The sequence below is a fragment of the Hyla sarda genome, chromosome 5 (assembly GCF_029499605.1).
Source record: "Hyla sarda isolate aHylSar1 chromosome 5, aHylSar1.hap1, whole genome shotgun sequence".
Taxonomy (NCBI): Eukaryota; Metazoa; Chordata; class Amphibia; order Anura; family Hylidae; genus Hyla; species Hyla sarda.
In genome coordinates, this window is record NC_079193.1 from 316,731,381 (window position 1) to 316,750,165 (window position 18,785).

Below are 18,785 nucleotides of genomic sequence, written 5' to 3' on the forward strand. Positions count from 1 at the left end.
ATTGTGCATGCTTTTTTTTCTCTCTCGTTTTACACCTCTAAAACAATTAACCCCATTATAATCAATGGGATCTGTCGGGACCCGCGATGCCTATTGTGACCCATCCCAATAATGGCCATTAAAGGCCCAAAAAAAACATTACGGGCAGGTCACAACGGCAGTATGAAAGTAGCCTTAATGGTACGTTCAGATGAGCGGATCCACAGCATATTTTACACTGCGGATCCGCCACTGAAGGACCACTACATAGTGCCTTTAGATGTGCCTGCTCGGAGCGGCAATACGCAGCTACGAGCAGACCCACTCCAACGTGCGAGTCGCCGTGCGCATGGGCAGTACACTTGCACATCGCGGCAGCTCTCGGAATAGCTCAGGGAGCATGGGGAACGGCCATGATGTGAGTGAGTACTCTGTGCATGCGGGGAGACTCGCACATTGCTTCAGTGTGTCTGCTCGTATCGGTGTATTGCCGCTCCGAGCAGGCACATCTAAAGGCACCACGTAGTGGTCCTTCAGTGGCGGATCTGCAGTGTAAAATACGCTGTGGATCCACTCATCTGAATGCACCCTTAGACTGCGCTTTTGAGTCTGCTTAAGGGTGCGTTCCCACCTGGCGTATACGCAGCGTATTTCACGCTGCACAAAATTTACAGCAGCAGCTGGAAATACGCTGCGTATTCCTTGCTCACTATATACACAGGGCTTTCCGGGGGCAGCCCTATGTGTGTAGTGAGTTTTGGAGGCAGGGCCGTGTGCCGGCGTGACTGTGACGCGCAGCTCCGCCTCCAAAACTCACTGCACACATAGGGCTGCCGCCGGAAAGCCCTGTGTGTATAGTGAGCAAGGAATACGCAGCGTAATTCCTGCTGCTGCTGTAAATTGTATGTATACGCCAGGTGGGAATGCACCCTTAAATAGCACATAGGTCTTAGAGTCACCGAGTGATTCTGTTTGGCCATTGAAATCAATGGGGTCCACTGCACCCGTATACAGTTTACATCGGCATGCCGTTTTCAGCGAGATGCCAAGGATATGATCGCTGTGTGAACATAGTCTTAAAGGGGTACTCCGCCCCTAGACATCTTATCCCCCAACCAAAGGATAGGGGATAAGATGTCAGATCGCCGCGGTCCCGCTGCAAGTTTGCTCTGTGCGTAATGACGGGCGATACGGGGGGACGGAGCAGCGTGACGTCATGGCGCCACCCCTCGTGACATCACGGCCCGTCCCCTTAATGCAAGTCTATGGGAGGGGTCGTGACGACCGCCACGCCCCCCCACCATAGACTTATATTGAAAGGGGCGGGCCGTGACATCGCGAGGGGTGGAGCCGTTATGTAACGATGCTCCGGCCCCTGTACCGCCCATCATTACGTGCAGAGCGAACTCGCTCTGTGCTGTAATGATATCGCGGTGCCGCAGCGGGGATCCCAGGGGTCCCCAGCAGCGGGACCGCGGCGATCTGACATCTTATCCCCTATCCTTTGGATAGGGGATAAGATGTCTAGGGGCGGAGTACCCCTTTAATGTGTTGGGCAGACTCAATATGGAAGGCTATTGGGCCGTTCTGGTCTTGTGGAAATAGAACAGGGAGAGAGGAGCACAGCTGCTTGTTCTCCAAACCAATTGGGGTCAGAACATTAAGACCACGACCGATTACATTTTTGGCCATGTAAAAAGTTTTTTCATTGACAGCACAAGAGAAAAGAAAAAAGATACGCTCCCCTGGTGAAGTACATTTTTGCTCAAAATATTTTGGTAAATGAAATTGCACTTACCAAGTGGGGTTGCGCTTAAAGTACAACACCTCAGGAAACATCTAGATATAGCCAGGTACCTGCAGCCATGGCTCGTCCGGTGATAGCTTTACTAGTCCGGTCAATGAACACTTACAATAAAAGAAAATTTAGGCTTTTCCCTCGGATACAAACTTTATGTCCTAAAATATGGTTTATTAACACTTAAAACATTGCGTTTCCGGTCCGGAAAGGACCCTTCCTCAGGCAAGGTAAGCATGCGGTACCGGGACACCACAAATATTTATTCAGCTGTTCGCACCCGTTATTATACATCAGTTTTTACATAGAAAACGGATGTTTAATAACAGATGAATACTCATAGTGTGAAAGGAGCCTAAATTGTGCCCCAATGCTTCTGCAATAATCATCTACCAGTTATAAAGTCGGTATTTTCGCAGCAGAACTAATTTTACTAGTGGTTTTAATTCTATTTTTATTGTTATTTTGGGTTGTGGGAGAGTTTTGAAAAGCTATATAGTCCAGAGCTCTTATGATGTCCGCCATCTTTATGACCCCCATTGTATAGTGTTGTGTTCCAATACACCTATGTCTGCCATCCCATTAGTGAGCAATCTGGGCACCACAGCATGGCACAGCACACAGCAACATGATGGTGTCACTGTCTACAGGAAGCAGCATGTCTATACTACGCTTCCTCCCAGAGACTACATTTCCCGGCATGCCTCCGGGCCAATGAGCTTCCTGTTCCGCTCTGAGCCGGGAATTGTGGGATTTGTAGTTTAACACTTTGCTGAACGGCGCTGTCACGGGGAAGCATGGCGGCGGCCAAGGGCATAGACGTGGTGCTGAAGTCAGTGAAGAACATCAGTGTCCGCATGTGTCCCTTCCGGCATAATGTGCAGTCCACCAGGTGAGCCCTGGCCCCCAGTAATCTAACTGTAAACGTGGTATAGGAGAGCGCCCTCTATCTGTGATGTCCATCATACAGGGATGGTACGAGTAGGGAGAGTTTTAGTGTTACAGCCCTTTAAAGAAGTGGATCCCAATACGTGGCATGCTGGGAGTTGTAGTTTTGCAACAGCTGGAGGCACCATGGTTAGAAACGCTGGTGTAAGTGTTAAAAATGTGGACGTAAATGTATATAGAGTATTCTGTCCATACGGCATTGTCTGGGGAAATACTTTTATTTTAAGGGCTTGATCACACTATGCATTTTTTTTAAACCCCTTAAAGGGGTAGTCCAGTGGTGAAAAACTTATCCCCTATCCTAAGGATAGGGGATAAGTTTGAGATCGCGGGGGGTCCGACCGCTGGGGCCCCCTGCGATCTCTCTGTACGGGGCCCCGGCTCTCCGGCCAGATAGCGGGTGTCGACCCCCGCACGAAGCGGCGGCCGACACGCCCCCTCAATACATCTCTATGGCAGAGCCGGAGATTGCCGAAGGCAGCGCTTCGGCTCTGCCATAGAGTTGTATTGAGGGGGCGTGTCGGCCGCCGCCTCGTGCGGAGGTCGACACGCCCCCTTCCCGCCAGCTGTCGGGGCTCCATACAGGAGATCTCGGGGGGCCCCAACGGTCGGACCCCCCGCGATCTGCAACTTATCCCCTATCCTTAGGATAGGGGATAAGTTGCTCACCACTGAATCACCACTGGACTACTCCTTTGAGGACATAGCATTTTTCATTTCGTTTTTTCCTCCTTACCTTTTAAAAATCATAACTCTTTCAATTTTGCACCTAAAAATCTATATGATTGCTTATTTTTTGCGCCATCAATTCTACTTTATAATGACGTCAGTCATTTTTCCCAAAAATCTGCGATGAAATGGAAAAAAATCATTGTGCGGCAAAATTGAAGAAAAAAACTTTTTAAAAAATGTTGGCAGCTTTTATTTCTACACAGTACATTTTTTGGTAAAAATGACACCTTCTCTTTATTCTGTAGGTCCATACGGTTAAAATGATTCCCTAATTATATAGGTTTGATTTTGTCGTACTTCTGGAAAAAATCATAACTACATGCAGGAAAATTTATACGTTTAAAATTGTCATCTTCTAACCCCTATAACTTTTTTTTCCACGTATGGGGTTATATGAGGGCTAATTTTTTGTGCCGTGATCTGAAGTTTTTAGCGGTAACATTTTTGTATTGATCGGACTTTTTGATCACTAATTTTTTTTATGGTATAAAAAGTGACCAAAAATACACAACTTTGTATTTTTTTTGCGCATACGCCATTGATCGTGTGGTTTAATTAACTATATATTTTTATAGTTCGGACATTTCCGCACGCAGCGATACCATATATGTTTATTTTTATTTACATAGTTGTTTTATTTTATAGGAAAATGGGGTGATTAAAATTTTTATTAGGGAGCAGTCATTCGGCGATTGGACACGCAGGAGGTAGGTAAGGGACCTTCCTGACACGTCCTAGCTGATGGGGACATAGCGGTTTCACTGCGATGGTCCCGATCAGCCCAACTGAGGAGCCGGGAGTGTTTTTTCCTAACTTTAGACGCGGCATCGTGACCCCGCGTTATAGAAAGGGAGCGGACTCAGGGCGTACAGGTACACCCTGGGTCCTTAACCGGTTAAAGGGGTACTCCACTGTAATTTTTTCTTTCTTTTTAAATCAACTGGTGCCAGAAAGTTAAACAGATTTGTAAATTCCTTCAATTTAACCCCTTAGGGTCTCAGCCCATTTTCTCCTTAAAGGGGTACTCCGCCCCTAGACATCTTATCCCCTATCCAAAGTATAGGGGATAAGATGTCAGATCGCCGGGGTTCCACTGCTGGGGACCCCCGTGATCTCGGCCGCGGCACCCCGCCATCATTACTGCACAGAGCAGACTCGCTCCGTGCGTAATGACGGGCAATACAGAGGCCGGATCATCGTTACATCACGGCTCCGCCCCCTCGTGACGTAACGGCCCGCCCCCTCAATGCAAGTGTATGGGAGGGGGCGTTGTGGCCATCACGCCCCCTCCCATGTACTTCACGAGGGGCAGAGCCGTGACGTAACGATGATCCGGCCTCTGTATTGCCCGTCATTACGCACGATCTGACATCTTATCCCCATACTTTGGATAGGGGATAAGATGTCTAGGGGCGGAGTACCCCTTTAAGGAGAAAATGGGCTGAGACCCTAAGGTGTTAAATTGAAGGAATTTACAAATCTGTTTAACTTTCTGGCACCAGTTGATTTAAAAAGAAAGAAAAAATTCCAGTGGGACCCCGGGAATAAGACTAGGGGCGGAGTACCCCTTAAGGACACATGACGTACTGGAACGTCATGTGTCCGCTCCCGATCTATAACGCGGGGCCACGGCGTGGCCCCGCGTCATATCGGGTCGGGCCCGGCCTCTAACAACCGGGACCCGTGGCTAATAGCGCGCGGCATTGATCGCGCTGCCGCGCGCTATTAATCCTTTAAAGTCTAAACGCCGCGTCTAGAATGAAAGTGAAACCATGATGGTTAGCTCAGTGGGCGAGGGTCCCTACCTGCCTCCTCGCTGTCCGATCGCCGAATGACTGCTCAGTGCCTGAGATCCAGGCATGAGCAGTCAAGCGGCAGAATCATCGATCACTGGTTTCCTATGAGAAACCAGTGATCAATGATTAAGATCAGTGTGTACAGTGTTATAGGTCCCTATGGGAGCTACAACACTGCAAAAAAAAGTGGAAAAAAAAAGTGAATAAAGAACATTTAACCCCTTCCCTAATAAAAGTTTGAATCCCCCCCCCTTTTCCCATAAAAAAAACAGTGTAAATAAAAATAAACATATATGGTATCGCTGCATGCGGAAATTTCCGACTTATAAAAATATATCGTTAATTAAACCGCTCGGTCAATGGCGTACGTGCAAAAAAATTCCAAAGTTCAAAATAGTGCATTTTTGGTCACTTTTTATATCATGAAAAAATGATGTAAAGTATTCTGCGGGTACAGTAGAGGGCTCAGAAGGGAAGGAGCGACAATTGGATTTTGGAGAGTGAATTTTGCTGAAATGGTTTTTGGGGGGGCATGTCGCATTTAGGAAGCCCCTATGGTGCCATAACAGCAAAAAAAAAAAAAAAAACACACACACACATTGCATACTACTTTGGAAACTACACGCCTCAAGGAACGTAACAAGGGGTACAGTGAACCTTAACACCCCACAGGTTTTTGACAAATTTTCGTTAGTCAGATGTGTAAATGAAAAAAAAAATTCTCACTAAAATGCAGTTTTTCCCCCAAATTTAACATTTTTGCAAAGGGGTAATAGGAGAAAATGCCCCCCAAAATTTGTAACCCTATCTCTTCTGAGTATGGAAATACCCCATGTGTGGACATCAAGTGCTCTGCGGGCGCACTACAATGCTCAGAAGAGAAGAAGTCACATTTGGCTTTTGGAAAGCAAATTTTGCTGAAATGGTTTTTGTGGGGCATGTCGCATTTAGGAAGCCCCTATGGTGCCAGAACAGCAAAAAAACAAAACAAAAAAAAAAGCAAACACATGGCATATTATTCTAGAAACTACACACATTAAGGCCCGTAACAAGGGGTACATTGAGCCTTAACACCCCACAGGTGTTTGACGGACTTTTCATTAAAGTCAGATGTGTAGATGGGGAAAAAAAAACTTTCCACTAAAATGCTGTTCCCCCCCCCCCCCAAATTTTACATTTTTACAAGGGGTAATAGGAGAAAGTAACCCCCAAAATGTGTAATCCCATTTCTTATGAATATGGAAATACCCCATGTGTGGATGTAAAGTGCTCTGCAGGCGCACTACAATGCTCAGAAGAGAAGGAGCACCATTGAGCTTTTGGATAGAGAATTTTTTTGGAATGGAAGTTGGGGGCCATGTGCGTTTACAAAGCCCCCCGTGGTGCCAGAACAGTGGACCCCCCCACATATGACCCGTTTGGAAACTTCACCCCTCACAGAATGTAATAATTGGTGCAGTGAGCATTTACACCACACTGGTGTTTGACAGATCTTTGGAACAGTAGGCTGTGCAAATGAAAAATGAGATTTTTTGTTTTGTTTTCACGGATCACTGTTCCAAAAATCTGTCAGACACCTTTTGGGGTGTAAATGTTCATTGCACCCCTTATTACATTACGTCCATTGTTCTGGCACCATGGGGGCTTTGTAAACACACACGGCCTTTAATTCCGGACAAATTTTCTCTCCAAAAGCCCAATGGCGCTCCTTCTCTTCTGAGCATTGTAGTTTGACTGCAGAGCACTTTACATCCACTTATGGGAATACACATTTTGGGGGGCTTCCCCCCCCCCCCCCTATTTTCCCTTTTGAAAATGAAAAATTTAGGGTAACACCAGCATTTTAGTGAAATTTTTTTTCTCTTCATTTTCCCATCCAACTGTAACGAAAATTGGCAATCACCTGTGGGGTGTTAAGGCTCATTATACCCCTTGTCACGTTCCGTGAGGGGTGTAATTTTCATAATAGTATGCAATGTGGTTCTGTTTTTTGCTGTTATGGCACCATAGGGGCTTCCTAAATGGGACATGCCCCCCAAAAACCATTTCAGCAAAATTCACTCTCAAAAATCCCATTGTCGCTCCTTCCCTTCTGAGCCCTCTAGTGCACCCACAGAGCAAAATGGGGTCACACTTGGGTATTTATTTTTTGTGTTTATGTCAGAACTGCTGTAAAATCGACCACCCCAGTGCAAATCACCAATAGCTCTGCTGGCTACAAAGGGGGGCTGCTGTCTAATGTCTGTCTAATGTCTGCCCACAAGGGGCTTCTACCTACAATTAAAGACAATCTTACAGCAGAGTCACCTTCACTAACATGAATTTATAGGTAGATCCGGTTTCTACTGTTCCATGTAAACATCAGCGCAATCGTTCCGGAGACATCGGTCTCGACGCCAATGCAGATTCCCTGTTCTGCCCAATGGAGAAGAGAGAAATCTTGGCTCATACTACAGCAGCCGCCTCCATTGTACACAACAAGGAACCCACACGGTAAGCAGCGCCAGAAACCGGGTCACACTGGTGTCAGATTCCCTTTTAAAATAAAAAGTACTTGTACTTGGTATCGGTGAGTACTAGAATTTAAGTATCGGTACTCGTACTCTGTCTTAAAAAAGTGGTATCAGGGCAGCCCTAGTCAGCAGAGATCACTGTGGTCAGACAGGAAATTGTAAAAGAAAATAACTTCCTGTGGAACATACAGCAGCTGATAAGTACTGATAGGATTAAGATTCTTAAATAGAAGTAATTTACAAATCTGTTTAACTTTCTTGCACCAGTTGATTTAAAAAAAAAAAAAAAAAGTGAAGTACCCCTTTAACTCCTTAAGGACCAAGGGCGTAACCTGTGCAAACCCCTGCCCCCCCCCCCCCCCCCGGGGTCACCCCACCAGAGACAGCCCCGATCATCCTAAAGGATAGGAGCGAGGTGGCAGGGGTGCCACCTCCTCCTATCCCCTGCGATTGGCCGGTCATCACAGGGCAAAGGGTGAAAGTTCAGATCCCCCGCTCTACCCGCCCCTGGAAGTCAGGGCAGAGAAGGGGAAGATGGCAGCGATGGCTGTGGAGGCCATTGATGCGGGGGAGGTCCAGCAGCAGTTACCTGAGGACACCCGGAGAACGGCGCCAGAAAGGAGGCGCAGGCAAATGGAGGCAGCGGCGGCATCAGAGTATCAAAACTACAACTTCCAGCATGCCAAGACAACCTTTGGCTGTCTGGGCATGCTGGGAGTGTAATTCTTGAATCGGGTCTGTCGCTATGCAAATCCCTAATTTAGGCCTCAAATGCGCATGCCGCTCTCTCACCTCGGAGCCCTGTCTCATTTCAAGGCAACAGTTTAGGGCCACATATGGGGTATTTGCTTACTCGGGAGAAATTGCCTAACAAATTTTGGGGGGGCTTTTTCTCCTTTTACCCCTTATGAAGGTACAGTTGGGATCTACTCCATTATGTTATTGTAAAAAATATCCTGGTGTTGCCCCATACTTTTTCATTTTCACAAGAGGTAAAAGGAAAAAAATAATAATAATAATTGTAACGCAATTTCTCCTGAGTACGGAAATACCCATGTGTGGACATAAAATGCTCTGCGGGCGCACAACAAGGCTCAGGAGTGAGTGCGCCATGTACATTTGAGGTGATTTGCACAGGGGTGGCTGATCGTTACAGCGGTTCTGACATAAACACAAAAAAAACATGTGACCCCAATTTGGGGTTCACATGTGTGTGGGAGAACAGGGGGCAGAGCTACATTTTTACAAAGGCTACAGAGTGAAGTATATACCTATGTGCTATCAGCATACAGGGGGCAAACTACTTACAGGGGGATCATACCTACAGAGGGCAGATGGGACCTTTTTTATGGTTGGCAAACTACCTTTAGATGGTCTTTCCTATAGCAGGGTTAACTGCCTACAGGAGGGTCCTACTTACAAGGGGGCTAACTGCTTACAGGGGGGTTCTACATACAGGGGGGCTACCTACCTACAGGAGGATATTACTTCTAGGGGGCTAACTACCTATGGGGTAGTCCTACCTACAGGGGAGGAGCAAACTACCTACAGGAGGATGATCTTACCTATAAGAGGGCTAACTGTTTAAGCAGTCATATCCCAAAAAATAAAAAAAATCACGCTGTTCCCCCAAAAAAAGTTAGTAGCCTGTGTATGTATACAATGGCCCTAACTTTTTTTATTTATTTATTTTTTATTTTTTGCTGGCTCCTAGATTTAAAGGAAAACTGAAAACTTTCAGCCTATTCACCCACACTAAATACATTGGGTTATAGTGTGAGGGGTTACTTATGTTTATTAGGTTCTGAGATATGTCCCCCAGAAGATCCTCTGCTAAATTCAGAGAATTGTGCACTAGAGGTGGGGCTTCTCCAACTCAATTTACATATTCATGATCAGTGTACTAGTGATGTGGAATCGCTGGTCACGTGAGCGCTCTGAGCTGAATATAGTCAGTTGGTGCATGCGCTCCATGAAAAGAGCGGAGCGTTCATGTGACCAGCGACCCCATGTGACTAGGACATAGACCATTAATATTCAGGATCTTCAGGGGGACATATCTCAGGACCTACTCGATGTATTTTAGTAAGTGACCCCTTAAAGGGGTACTCCACTGGCCTGTGTTCGGAAGTAAATGTTCTGAACGCAGTTTTTTTTACGTTGCAGGGGTCGGCCACGCCCCTTGTGATGGCATGGCCACACCCCTCAATGCAAATCTATGGGAGGGGGCGTGACGGCATTGACTTGCATTGAGGGGGCGTGACCATGAAGTCACAAGGGGCGAGGCCGACCCCTGCAGCACGAAAACAGTGTTCGAAACATTCACTTCCGGACACTGGCCTGTCGAGTACCCCTTTAATGATCTCCTGTTCACCCACACTATAAGGATAAGGATTGCCTCAAGAACTATGCAGTACTAGAAATCCCCAATTATGATATAGTTAGATACAAAGACCACGTTTGTCTGGTTGGGGGACACTGTCCTGTCTTCTGTGGTGACAGGGGCCTTATTGTATTATTGATATAGTGCACTTGGTCCTGATATATTTCTGGATATGTTTCTTTTACTTGCAGAGAGTTTTTGGAAACCATAAACGCCAAAAAAATCCGCACCACCAATACAAACTGTGAAATCAATGTAGATGTGAGACATGACAACTCTGAGCCCATAGTGGATATTCGGTTTGGTAAGTGGCAGAACTTACTGTATTGGAGCTCCCTGCACTTCCACTGTATTCATCTGATCCGAGGCCGGAGATCCCCCCCCAGTGCTCCCATCATCTGGTGACCTGGTGCAGGGGTCAGATCTCCTGGGAGAAAGTCACACCCTGCCCCTCATGCTGTGTATATTTTGGGTAACAAAGAATGAACATTTAGTTTGACTTAGGCTGGGTTCACATCACGTTTTTGCCATACTGTTTTCAATCCGTTTTTCTAAAGAAAACCGTATGGCAAAAAAACGGATGGAACAGTATGGGAAAAAGTAAACCGTATGCGTTTTTAAACAGTATACTGTTTTTAAAAGTGCATACAGTTCCATCCGTTTTTATAGAAAAAAAAACAAAACATACGCTTTTGATAATTTTGTCCATTTTTAATGGGAGGGGTCTTGGGTGGGGACTTTAGGATGCAAATGCACATGTGCAAAGTAAAAACCGTATACGTTTTCCCGTATGGAACCGTATACATGTGCGTTTCCCATTGATGACCATGTTAAAAAAAAACGTATGCGGGTGCAGTACGGTTTTTACTTTGCACATGCGCATTTGCATCCTAAAGTCCCCACCCAAGACCCCTCCCATTAAAAATTGACAAAATTATCAAAAACGTATGGGTTTTTGTTCTATAAAAATGGACGGAACTGTATGCACTTTTAAAAACGCATACGGTTTACTTTTTCCCATACTGTTCCATCAGTTTTTTTGTCATAAGGTTTTCTTTAGAAAAACGGATTGAAAGCAGTATGGCAAAAACGTGATGTGAACCCATACTGTGACTGCCTTTATGGCTGGAGTACAGATGGATTTCCACCATTTAAAGTGGTGTTACACTCTTAGGGTCTATTCACACGGCAGAATTTCCGCTTGCGGAATTCCACAAGCACAAATTCTGCCGTGTGAATAGACCCTTAGGCTATGTTTACACACTGTACTTTCAGGCCATACCCTAAGGCCATAATTATTTTTCAGTTTTTAACCTACTGAGCCATATGAGGCTTGTTTTATGTAGGACCATTTTTACCACAACATTTACAAAGAAACAAAAAGTTTAAAAAAAATTTTTTTTGTGGGGCAACATAAAAAATAAAAAAAACACAATTTTTAAACTTTACGGGTTTTGTTTCTACCCAGTGCACTTTACGGTTTAAATGTCATTATCTTTATTCTGTAGGTCAATACGATTCCAACAATACCAAATTCATAGCGGTTTTGATTTATTTTACTACTTTTAAAAACATTTTTAGCTTTTTGTAAAAAAGTGAGTATGCTTAAAATTCTCTTTCTCACCCTTATAACTTTATAATACTTTTTAAGAAAATCGGACACCTTGTTCGCCCACACTTAACCCAATATACTGGGTTATAGTGTGGGGGAACAGCTTTACCTAGAGGGGTCACTTACTTAAATACATTCAGTATATGGCTCTGTATTCTTTGCGCTGCCTGTCATTAGCAATGAGTGTCCGACTACTGATAGTACATAAAAATCACACATATGAAGCGAGCGCAGAAGCTGTGCTCGCTTCGTTGTCATTTAACACCAGAGGGCTACATTTACACCCTGGTGCATTGAGTTCCAGACAGCAAGGGCATCGATTTACGCTTGATGTTGTTTAGGGGTTAAGTATTAAGGTAGGTTTTTTTGTTTGCACATGATTTTTTTCAGTTATAAATCATTAAAAAGGTGTCGTTTTAACAACATCATTCAAAATAATTAATTGCTCCTGACAAAAGTGTGTCAGAAGGGACAAAAATAAATTTGGGTTTTGACTTTATAATAATGCGGTGTGGCTAGTTGGCCGGGGGGGGGGGGGGGGGGGGGGGGCAGTTGTATGCATAATTGAAATAAAAAAAATACTTTAAGGGGTACTAGACATTTTATCCCCTATCCAAAGGGGACCCTGGGACCCCCTGCGATCTCCGTGCAGCACCCGGCATTCTGAAAGTTATTTTCAGAACCCAGGGTTTGGGCGGCCGTGGTCGTGATGACACGTCACTCCCCCTCTTGACATCGCACCATGCCCCCTCCATTCATGTCTATCACGCCCCCTCCCATAGACATGCATGGAGGGGGCGTGGTGTGACTTCACAACTACGCCCCATACCCAAAATAACTTTCAGAACGCCGGGTGCTTCTCGAAGATCGTGGGGGTCCCAGAGGCCAGACCCCCATGATCAGACATCTTATCCTCTATCCTTTGAATACGGAATAAGATGTCTAGGGGGAGGGGGGGGGGGGGGGGAGTTCGCTTTTTAAAGCAATACATGAAAAGAAACATAAACCAAAAGTGTTGACAGAAAAAAAAAATGTGCCCACTAATTAACAAAACAAAACAGTTGTTCAAAAATACGCCTATAATTTTACTATATAATCAGTAAACCACAAACCAGTATGTACGCCAGAAACTTCTGTATACATTGTAAGGAATGATCCTACTGTTTAACCAATTTACTAAAGATTTTCCCCTTTTGTTTGCAGGGGACGGTGAACGTCTGGTGTTTAAGTCAGAGAATCTGACCGCTAAAGAGATGTTATTAAAACTGAGCTCTGTCTGCGCATCTAAAGACAAACAGGCCAGAGACAATGCAAAGAAATAAACCGGAGCGCCCCCTTCTGTCCTCAGGATGTGCAGGGACGAGCTTAAGGGACCCTATTTATTTATTTCATGGCATCCGTCTGATGAGACTCGGCACAGCATCTTGTCACTTATAATGTGTGTTTTTTTTTTTTAATTATTATAAATACATACATACACAAACCAAGATTCATGTATTGCAGCCAGTCATTATGTATCATGTATTGCAGCCAGTCATTATGCTTCCATTCTGCAGCCTATAGGACAATAAGGATAATAGCTTTGGATACATTCTATACATATGCATTACTTTATAAGTACAGTAGTATAGAAATGTTTCTTCATTGCTGATGATTTCTTCTTGAATATACATAATAATAATATCAATTTTATTTATATAGCGCCAACAGATTCCGCAGCGCTTTACAATAATAGGGTACAAATAAAGACAAGTATCAGACATAACAATATATTACACACTAATTATTCAAACAGGAGAAGTGGGGGGATGGGGTTGAGACAGGAGGCAAAAGGAAAATGTTAATACAATGGCCCAGGCATACTATATAAATAATAAGGGTTATATACAGGAGAGTGAACCGGTGTCTAGTCAATCGCTAAAGGAATAACTGCATAGAGAATAGGGGAAGACTGTCCAATATGAAGCTTTGGATATCTCCAAGACCCAGATGTCTGAAAAGGGGCGAAGTGGTAGTAGTGGAGGGCAATTAGGGAAGTGCCCTGGTGATACCAGACTTTACAACACTGTGGTCTGTCTTGGCGGTCTGGACCCTGTTCCCTGTGTTCATGCCCTCGCGTAACGACTGCTCCCAACTCCTGCCCCCTAGAATGACCTTGATGGGGTGGGTGGGAATTCTTCCAAAGGCCATTCTGCTTCTCTCATTCCAGTGGTGCGCCCCTTCATAGCTTCATAGTCAACTGAGCAAAATGACGAGTGCATTTTAAAAGGCATGTTTAGCAGCTGACAATATCCCACCTGGAAGTACAGTACCCAAAAGTAACCTCTGAGAGCCTTTTTTTTATCGGGCGGCATGGGAATCACTTTTACGCCTTCTTATGGCAAGACCTAATGTATAATCAGACCTTACCTGTAACCGTTGTGGTAGTACAGCAGCTAATTACTACATGCTTTTTTTTAAATCCAATATCATGGTAAAAATTGTGTATTTTACCGCAATTATGCAAATCTCAGTAAAACACATAATTTTTACATTGGTTTCCGGAATTAGTTGTGGTACCGCTAATTGGCTGCAATTAGCTGTAAAAAGCCTATGTATCAAGGCTTTTTATGGGTCAGACACTGACTTTCTGGGTAAATACCTATAGGTGGCAGTAGAGATTGAGCTTGTTTTCTTTTGGAAGAGAGCCACTTTGCTATAAAGCATTGCCGCTGAATCTCCATACACAAACTGGGTTTCTTCAATGAGATCCAGTACCCTTCCCCCAAAGATTGGACACATTTCCTATGTTTGATAAATGGCTTGGATCATGTTTCTGACGGGAGGATTGTTAGTATTGTACAACCAAACGGATAAGTATGAATAAGTCAAAGACTGGGTGTTACCATTCCACTGGTCAGGTGTATCTACACAATGTCTGACAATGAAAGCACTGACTGGGCATTGTCATTGTCGAACAGGTAATTATAAAACTGGGGATGGAGGAGGCAATGGGGCAGCGGCGGTGGTGGTTGGACTAGGGAGGACCCCAGGACAGGCAGGGGGAGAGAAGCGGGTGGTGGCGGCGGCGGTCTCTGGCCCCGCAAAAGCCGCTGCAGTTCATTGATTTAAAGCGCCCGCTTTAAATCTTTGATCTGCAGCGGCTTCTGCGGGGCCAGGTGGGGGGAAATAGCCGATAACTTATACTGATATTCCGGTATAAGTTATTGGCTATCGGCCTGAAATTTCAGAGATTATCGGTATCTGCTCTAAAAAATCGATATCTGTCGATCCCTAGAATTTTATCCTGTATTTTTAGTGGACATATAAGTAACATGTGACCGAGAATTATCGTAGTAGTATGGAAGTTATGCAGTAACATATATTTCCCATACACTTGTATGGGACTTTAAATAAAAACACTGACCCTCCCAAATGGGGGTTGGTAAGGGTTAAATTACCAATCCTATGTTTGTTGTTGACATATAAGTAACATGTGGGCCAAGTTTCATGTTTAATATCTTTAGCCATTTGGACGTGATGCTGGAACATACACACATACATACACACACACACATACACACACACATACATACATACACACACACACACACACACACACACAGATACATACAATAGGGGAGATTTATCAAAGCTGTCTATGTCTCGCATCAATATAGACCAAACTACAGAGCGTTAGGCTGGTCTATTACCGTATATACTCGAGTATAAGCCGACCCGAGTATAAGCCGAGACCCCTAATTTCAACCCAAAATCCCAGGAAAAGTTATTGACTCGAGTATAAGCCTAGGGTGGGAAATACATCATCCCCCCCTGTCATCATCCAGACCCGTCATTAACATCCTCATCATCATCACCGCCTGTCATCATCCAGACCCTCATCATCATCACCTGTCATCATCCCACACATCCCCCCTTCATCATCCCCTTGTCATCATCCCACACATCCCCCCTTCATCATCCCCTTGTCATCATCCCACACATCCCCCCCTTCATCATCCCCTTGTCATCATCCCCACCCCCCTTCATCATCCCCTTGTCATCATCCCACACACCCCCCTTCATCATCCCCCCCTTCATCATCCTCTTGTCATCATCCCACACCCCCCTTCATCATCCTCTTCTCATCATCCGCCCTCAGTGGTCTTCAACCTGCGGACCTCCAGAGGTTTCAAAACTACAACTCCCAGCAAGTTGAAGACCACTGCGGCCTTCGACATCATCCAGCCCCCTCTCACCCCCCTTTAGTTCTGTACAGTACTCACCTCCGCTCGGCACTGGTCCGGTCCTGCAGGGCTGTCCGGAGAGGAGGTGGTCCGGTGGGATAGTGGTTCCGGGCTGCTATCTTCACCGGGGGCGCCTCTTCTCCGCGCTTCCGGCCCGGAATAGAGGCGTTGCCTTGACAATGACGCAGAAGTACGTTGGCAATGAACGTACCTCTGCGTCGTTGTCAAGGCAACGTGACTATTCTGGGGCCGGGCCCGAAGCGCTTAGAAGAGGCCTCCCCGGTGAAGATAGCAGCCCGGAACCACTATCCCACCGGGCGACCTCCTCTCCGGACAGCCCTGCAGGACCGGACCAGCGCCGAGCGGAGGTGAGTACTGTACAGAACTAAAGGGGGGTGAGAGGGGGCTGGATGATGTCGAAGGCCGCAGTGGTCTTCAACCTGCGGACCTCCGGAGGTTTCAAAACTACAACTCCCATCAAGCCCGGACAGCCGATGGCTGCCCGGGCTTGCTGGAAGTTGTAGTTTTGAAACCTCTGGAGGTCCACAGGTTGAAGACCACTGCGGGTGGAGAGTTCACTCGAGTATAAGCCGAGGGGGGTGTTTTCAGCATGAAAAATCGTGCTGAAAAACTTGGCTTATACTCGAGTATATACGGTATACGCTTAATTTACCAAAAGTCGAACAGCTCTTGATAAATTCTGTGCACAGACTTCGGGATCTATGCTTTAGGGTACGTTCACACGTGCGGATTTTCGCTGCGGATCAGCTTGTGAAGGCAATACGCCTCTACGAGCAGACACAGTGCAGCGATGTGCGCAGCGTACTCGCACACCGCGGCTGCTCTCCCTGCTCTGAGCAAGGCAGAGAGCTCCCGTGTTGTGCGAGTATACTGCGACTCCCACATCGCAGTGTGCCTGCTGGTAGACGCGTATTGCCGTTACGAGCAGGCACATGTAAAGCCAGCATAGAGCGGGCCTTCACCAGTGGATCTGCAGCGTAAAATACGCTGAAAATCCGCTCATGTGAACGTACCCTTAGACTGTATTTAAACCTGCTCCAGCATGGTCTGACATTTCAGCGTACTTTCTGCCAATGCAACTTTTTGCAGAAAATTTATAAATTCAGCACCAATGCATTTTTCAGTCTAAAATAGACTAGAATGCATCATGCACATATTTAGACTGTGACTTTCTGTGCGACAAATTTAGACAGGAAAAAACAATCTAAATCCTTTGATAAATCTCCCCCATTGCCCATTGAGTTATATATACACCGTGACCCCCCTCCCCCGACCTACGATAATTTCAACATACGATGACCTCTCAGAGGCCATCGCATGTTGAATACAGCATCAACATATGATGCTTTTGTATGTCGGGGCCATCGCATAAACGGCTATCTGGCAAAGCAGAAAGCTGCTTCAGCTGCCGCCGGATAGCCGTTTAAGTTACCCCGTGTGCTGCGGTGATGATCACTAACCTGTACCCGGCGCTCCGGACCATTCTCTTCTGGATCCCCTGCATGGCCGTCGCTCTCCTTAGTTGTCATCACGTCGCTGCGCACGCCGTCCCGTCATCCAATAGGAGCGGTTTTTGCAGCGATGTGATGACAGCGATAAAGAGCGACGATCCAAGGCAGCGGTGATGGTCCGGAGCGGCGGGGACAGGTGAGTATAACTTCCTACACTTATCATTGCACGGATCCCTCAACATACGATGGTTTCAACTAACGATGGTTCATTTGGAACAAATTACCATCGTATGTTGAGGGATCACTGTATGTGTATGCACATATATATATATATATATGTATATATAAAAAAACTTTTTCGGGCTATAGCAGAAGAAAACTCTTTGGAATTACCAAAACATGTTTAATACATGTAGAAGTTTCCTAGGTAGCCCCTTCTTCTGCACCTAACTAGATATAGTCGTTGCCCTGGTAAAGCCTCATGCACACAGCAGAATATATAGTGACTGTGAAGAGTTATCCTACACTGAAGCACAGTAGAAAGTGGCTGAAGGGGAGTACAATAGGTTCTCACAAGGTTTGTATACAGAACTAAATATATCTAAATTATCAAGGGATTTTTGTGTTTCCAGAGCTCGCAGCCAAACATATAAGGACTTTCTCACAATCTGTAAGAACCAAGAATTTCCTACCATTTCCCACAGTGAAATACACAACTAAGTTCACTATTTGTCTATTGAGACTCATTTCCATAAAATCCAAATTGTATTTATATAAACCAATTATTCTTAGAATGAGTTGGTGCTACAGTCCCTGGATTTGTTGCAGGGTCTTCGTCCAGAGATGAGGTGACCCACAGCTGCTGAGAGCAAATAGCAATAAAGAAAACCCAACAACATACAGTATTTATCACCTATTCATATTATAGTGTAGTCAGCATTTGAATGGGATCGGTCATAATCATCTGGCATCTCCGTTTAGACGCCGGATTATTGGAATCTCCGGACCAACACAGACGGGAACGCATCTTGCTGCGTTCCCCTATCCGGAGATCACAAACAATGGACGCCGGATGATGCACAACTGATGCACTTCTGGCATCAGTTGGTGCATCAGTTGTGGCAATTTTCACCCAGTTTCGCCAGACGCTGGATGAATGTAACTCTTACAGTCTTATAATAACCAAGACTTCTATCAAATTACTTCTGGACTGTGACTGATTACCAAAAGCTTCTCAAACTACAGTTTATCAGGTGCTGTATTTCAAATCTACATTGTCCCAGAATGTTATTTCTCCATATTGGTTCTGAACCAGCAGTAAAATTC

The 18,785-nt window shown here is 45.4% G+C and overlaps 1 protein-coding gene across 1 annotated transcript; it reads left to right on the top strand.

Annotated features, from left to right (window-relative positions):
- Window positions 1-2,508: 2,508 nt before the first annotated feature.
- MRPL53 (mitochondrial ribosomal protein L53) lies at window positions 2,509-15,189 on the top strand. The gene is made up of 3 exons (XM_056518594.1): window positions 2,509-2,669; window positions 10,341-10,453; window positions 12,965-15,189. The coding sequence occupies exons 1-3, from the start codon at window positions 2,575-2,577 to the stop codon at window positions 13,081-13,083; spliced, it is 327 nt and encodes a 108-aa protein (XP_056374569.1). The 5' UTR covers window positions 2,509-2,574; the 3' UTR covers window positions 13,084-15,189.
- Window positions 15,190-18,785: the final 3,596 nt, after the last annotated feature.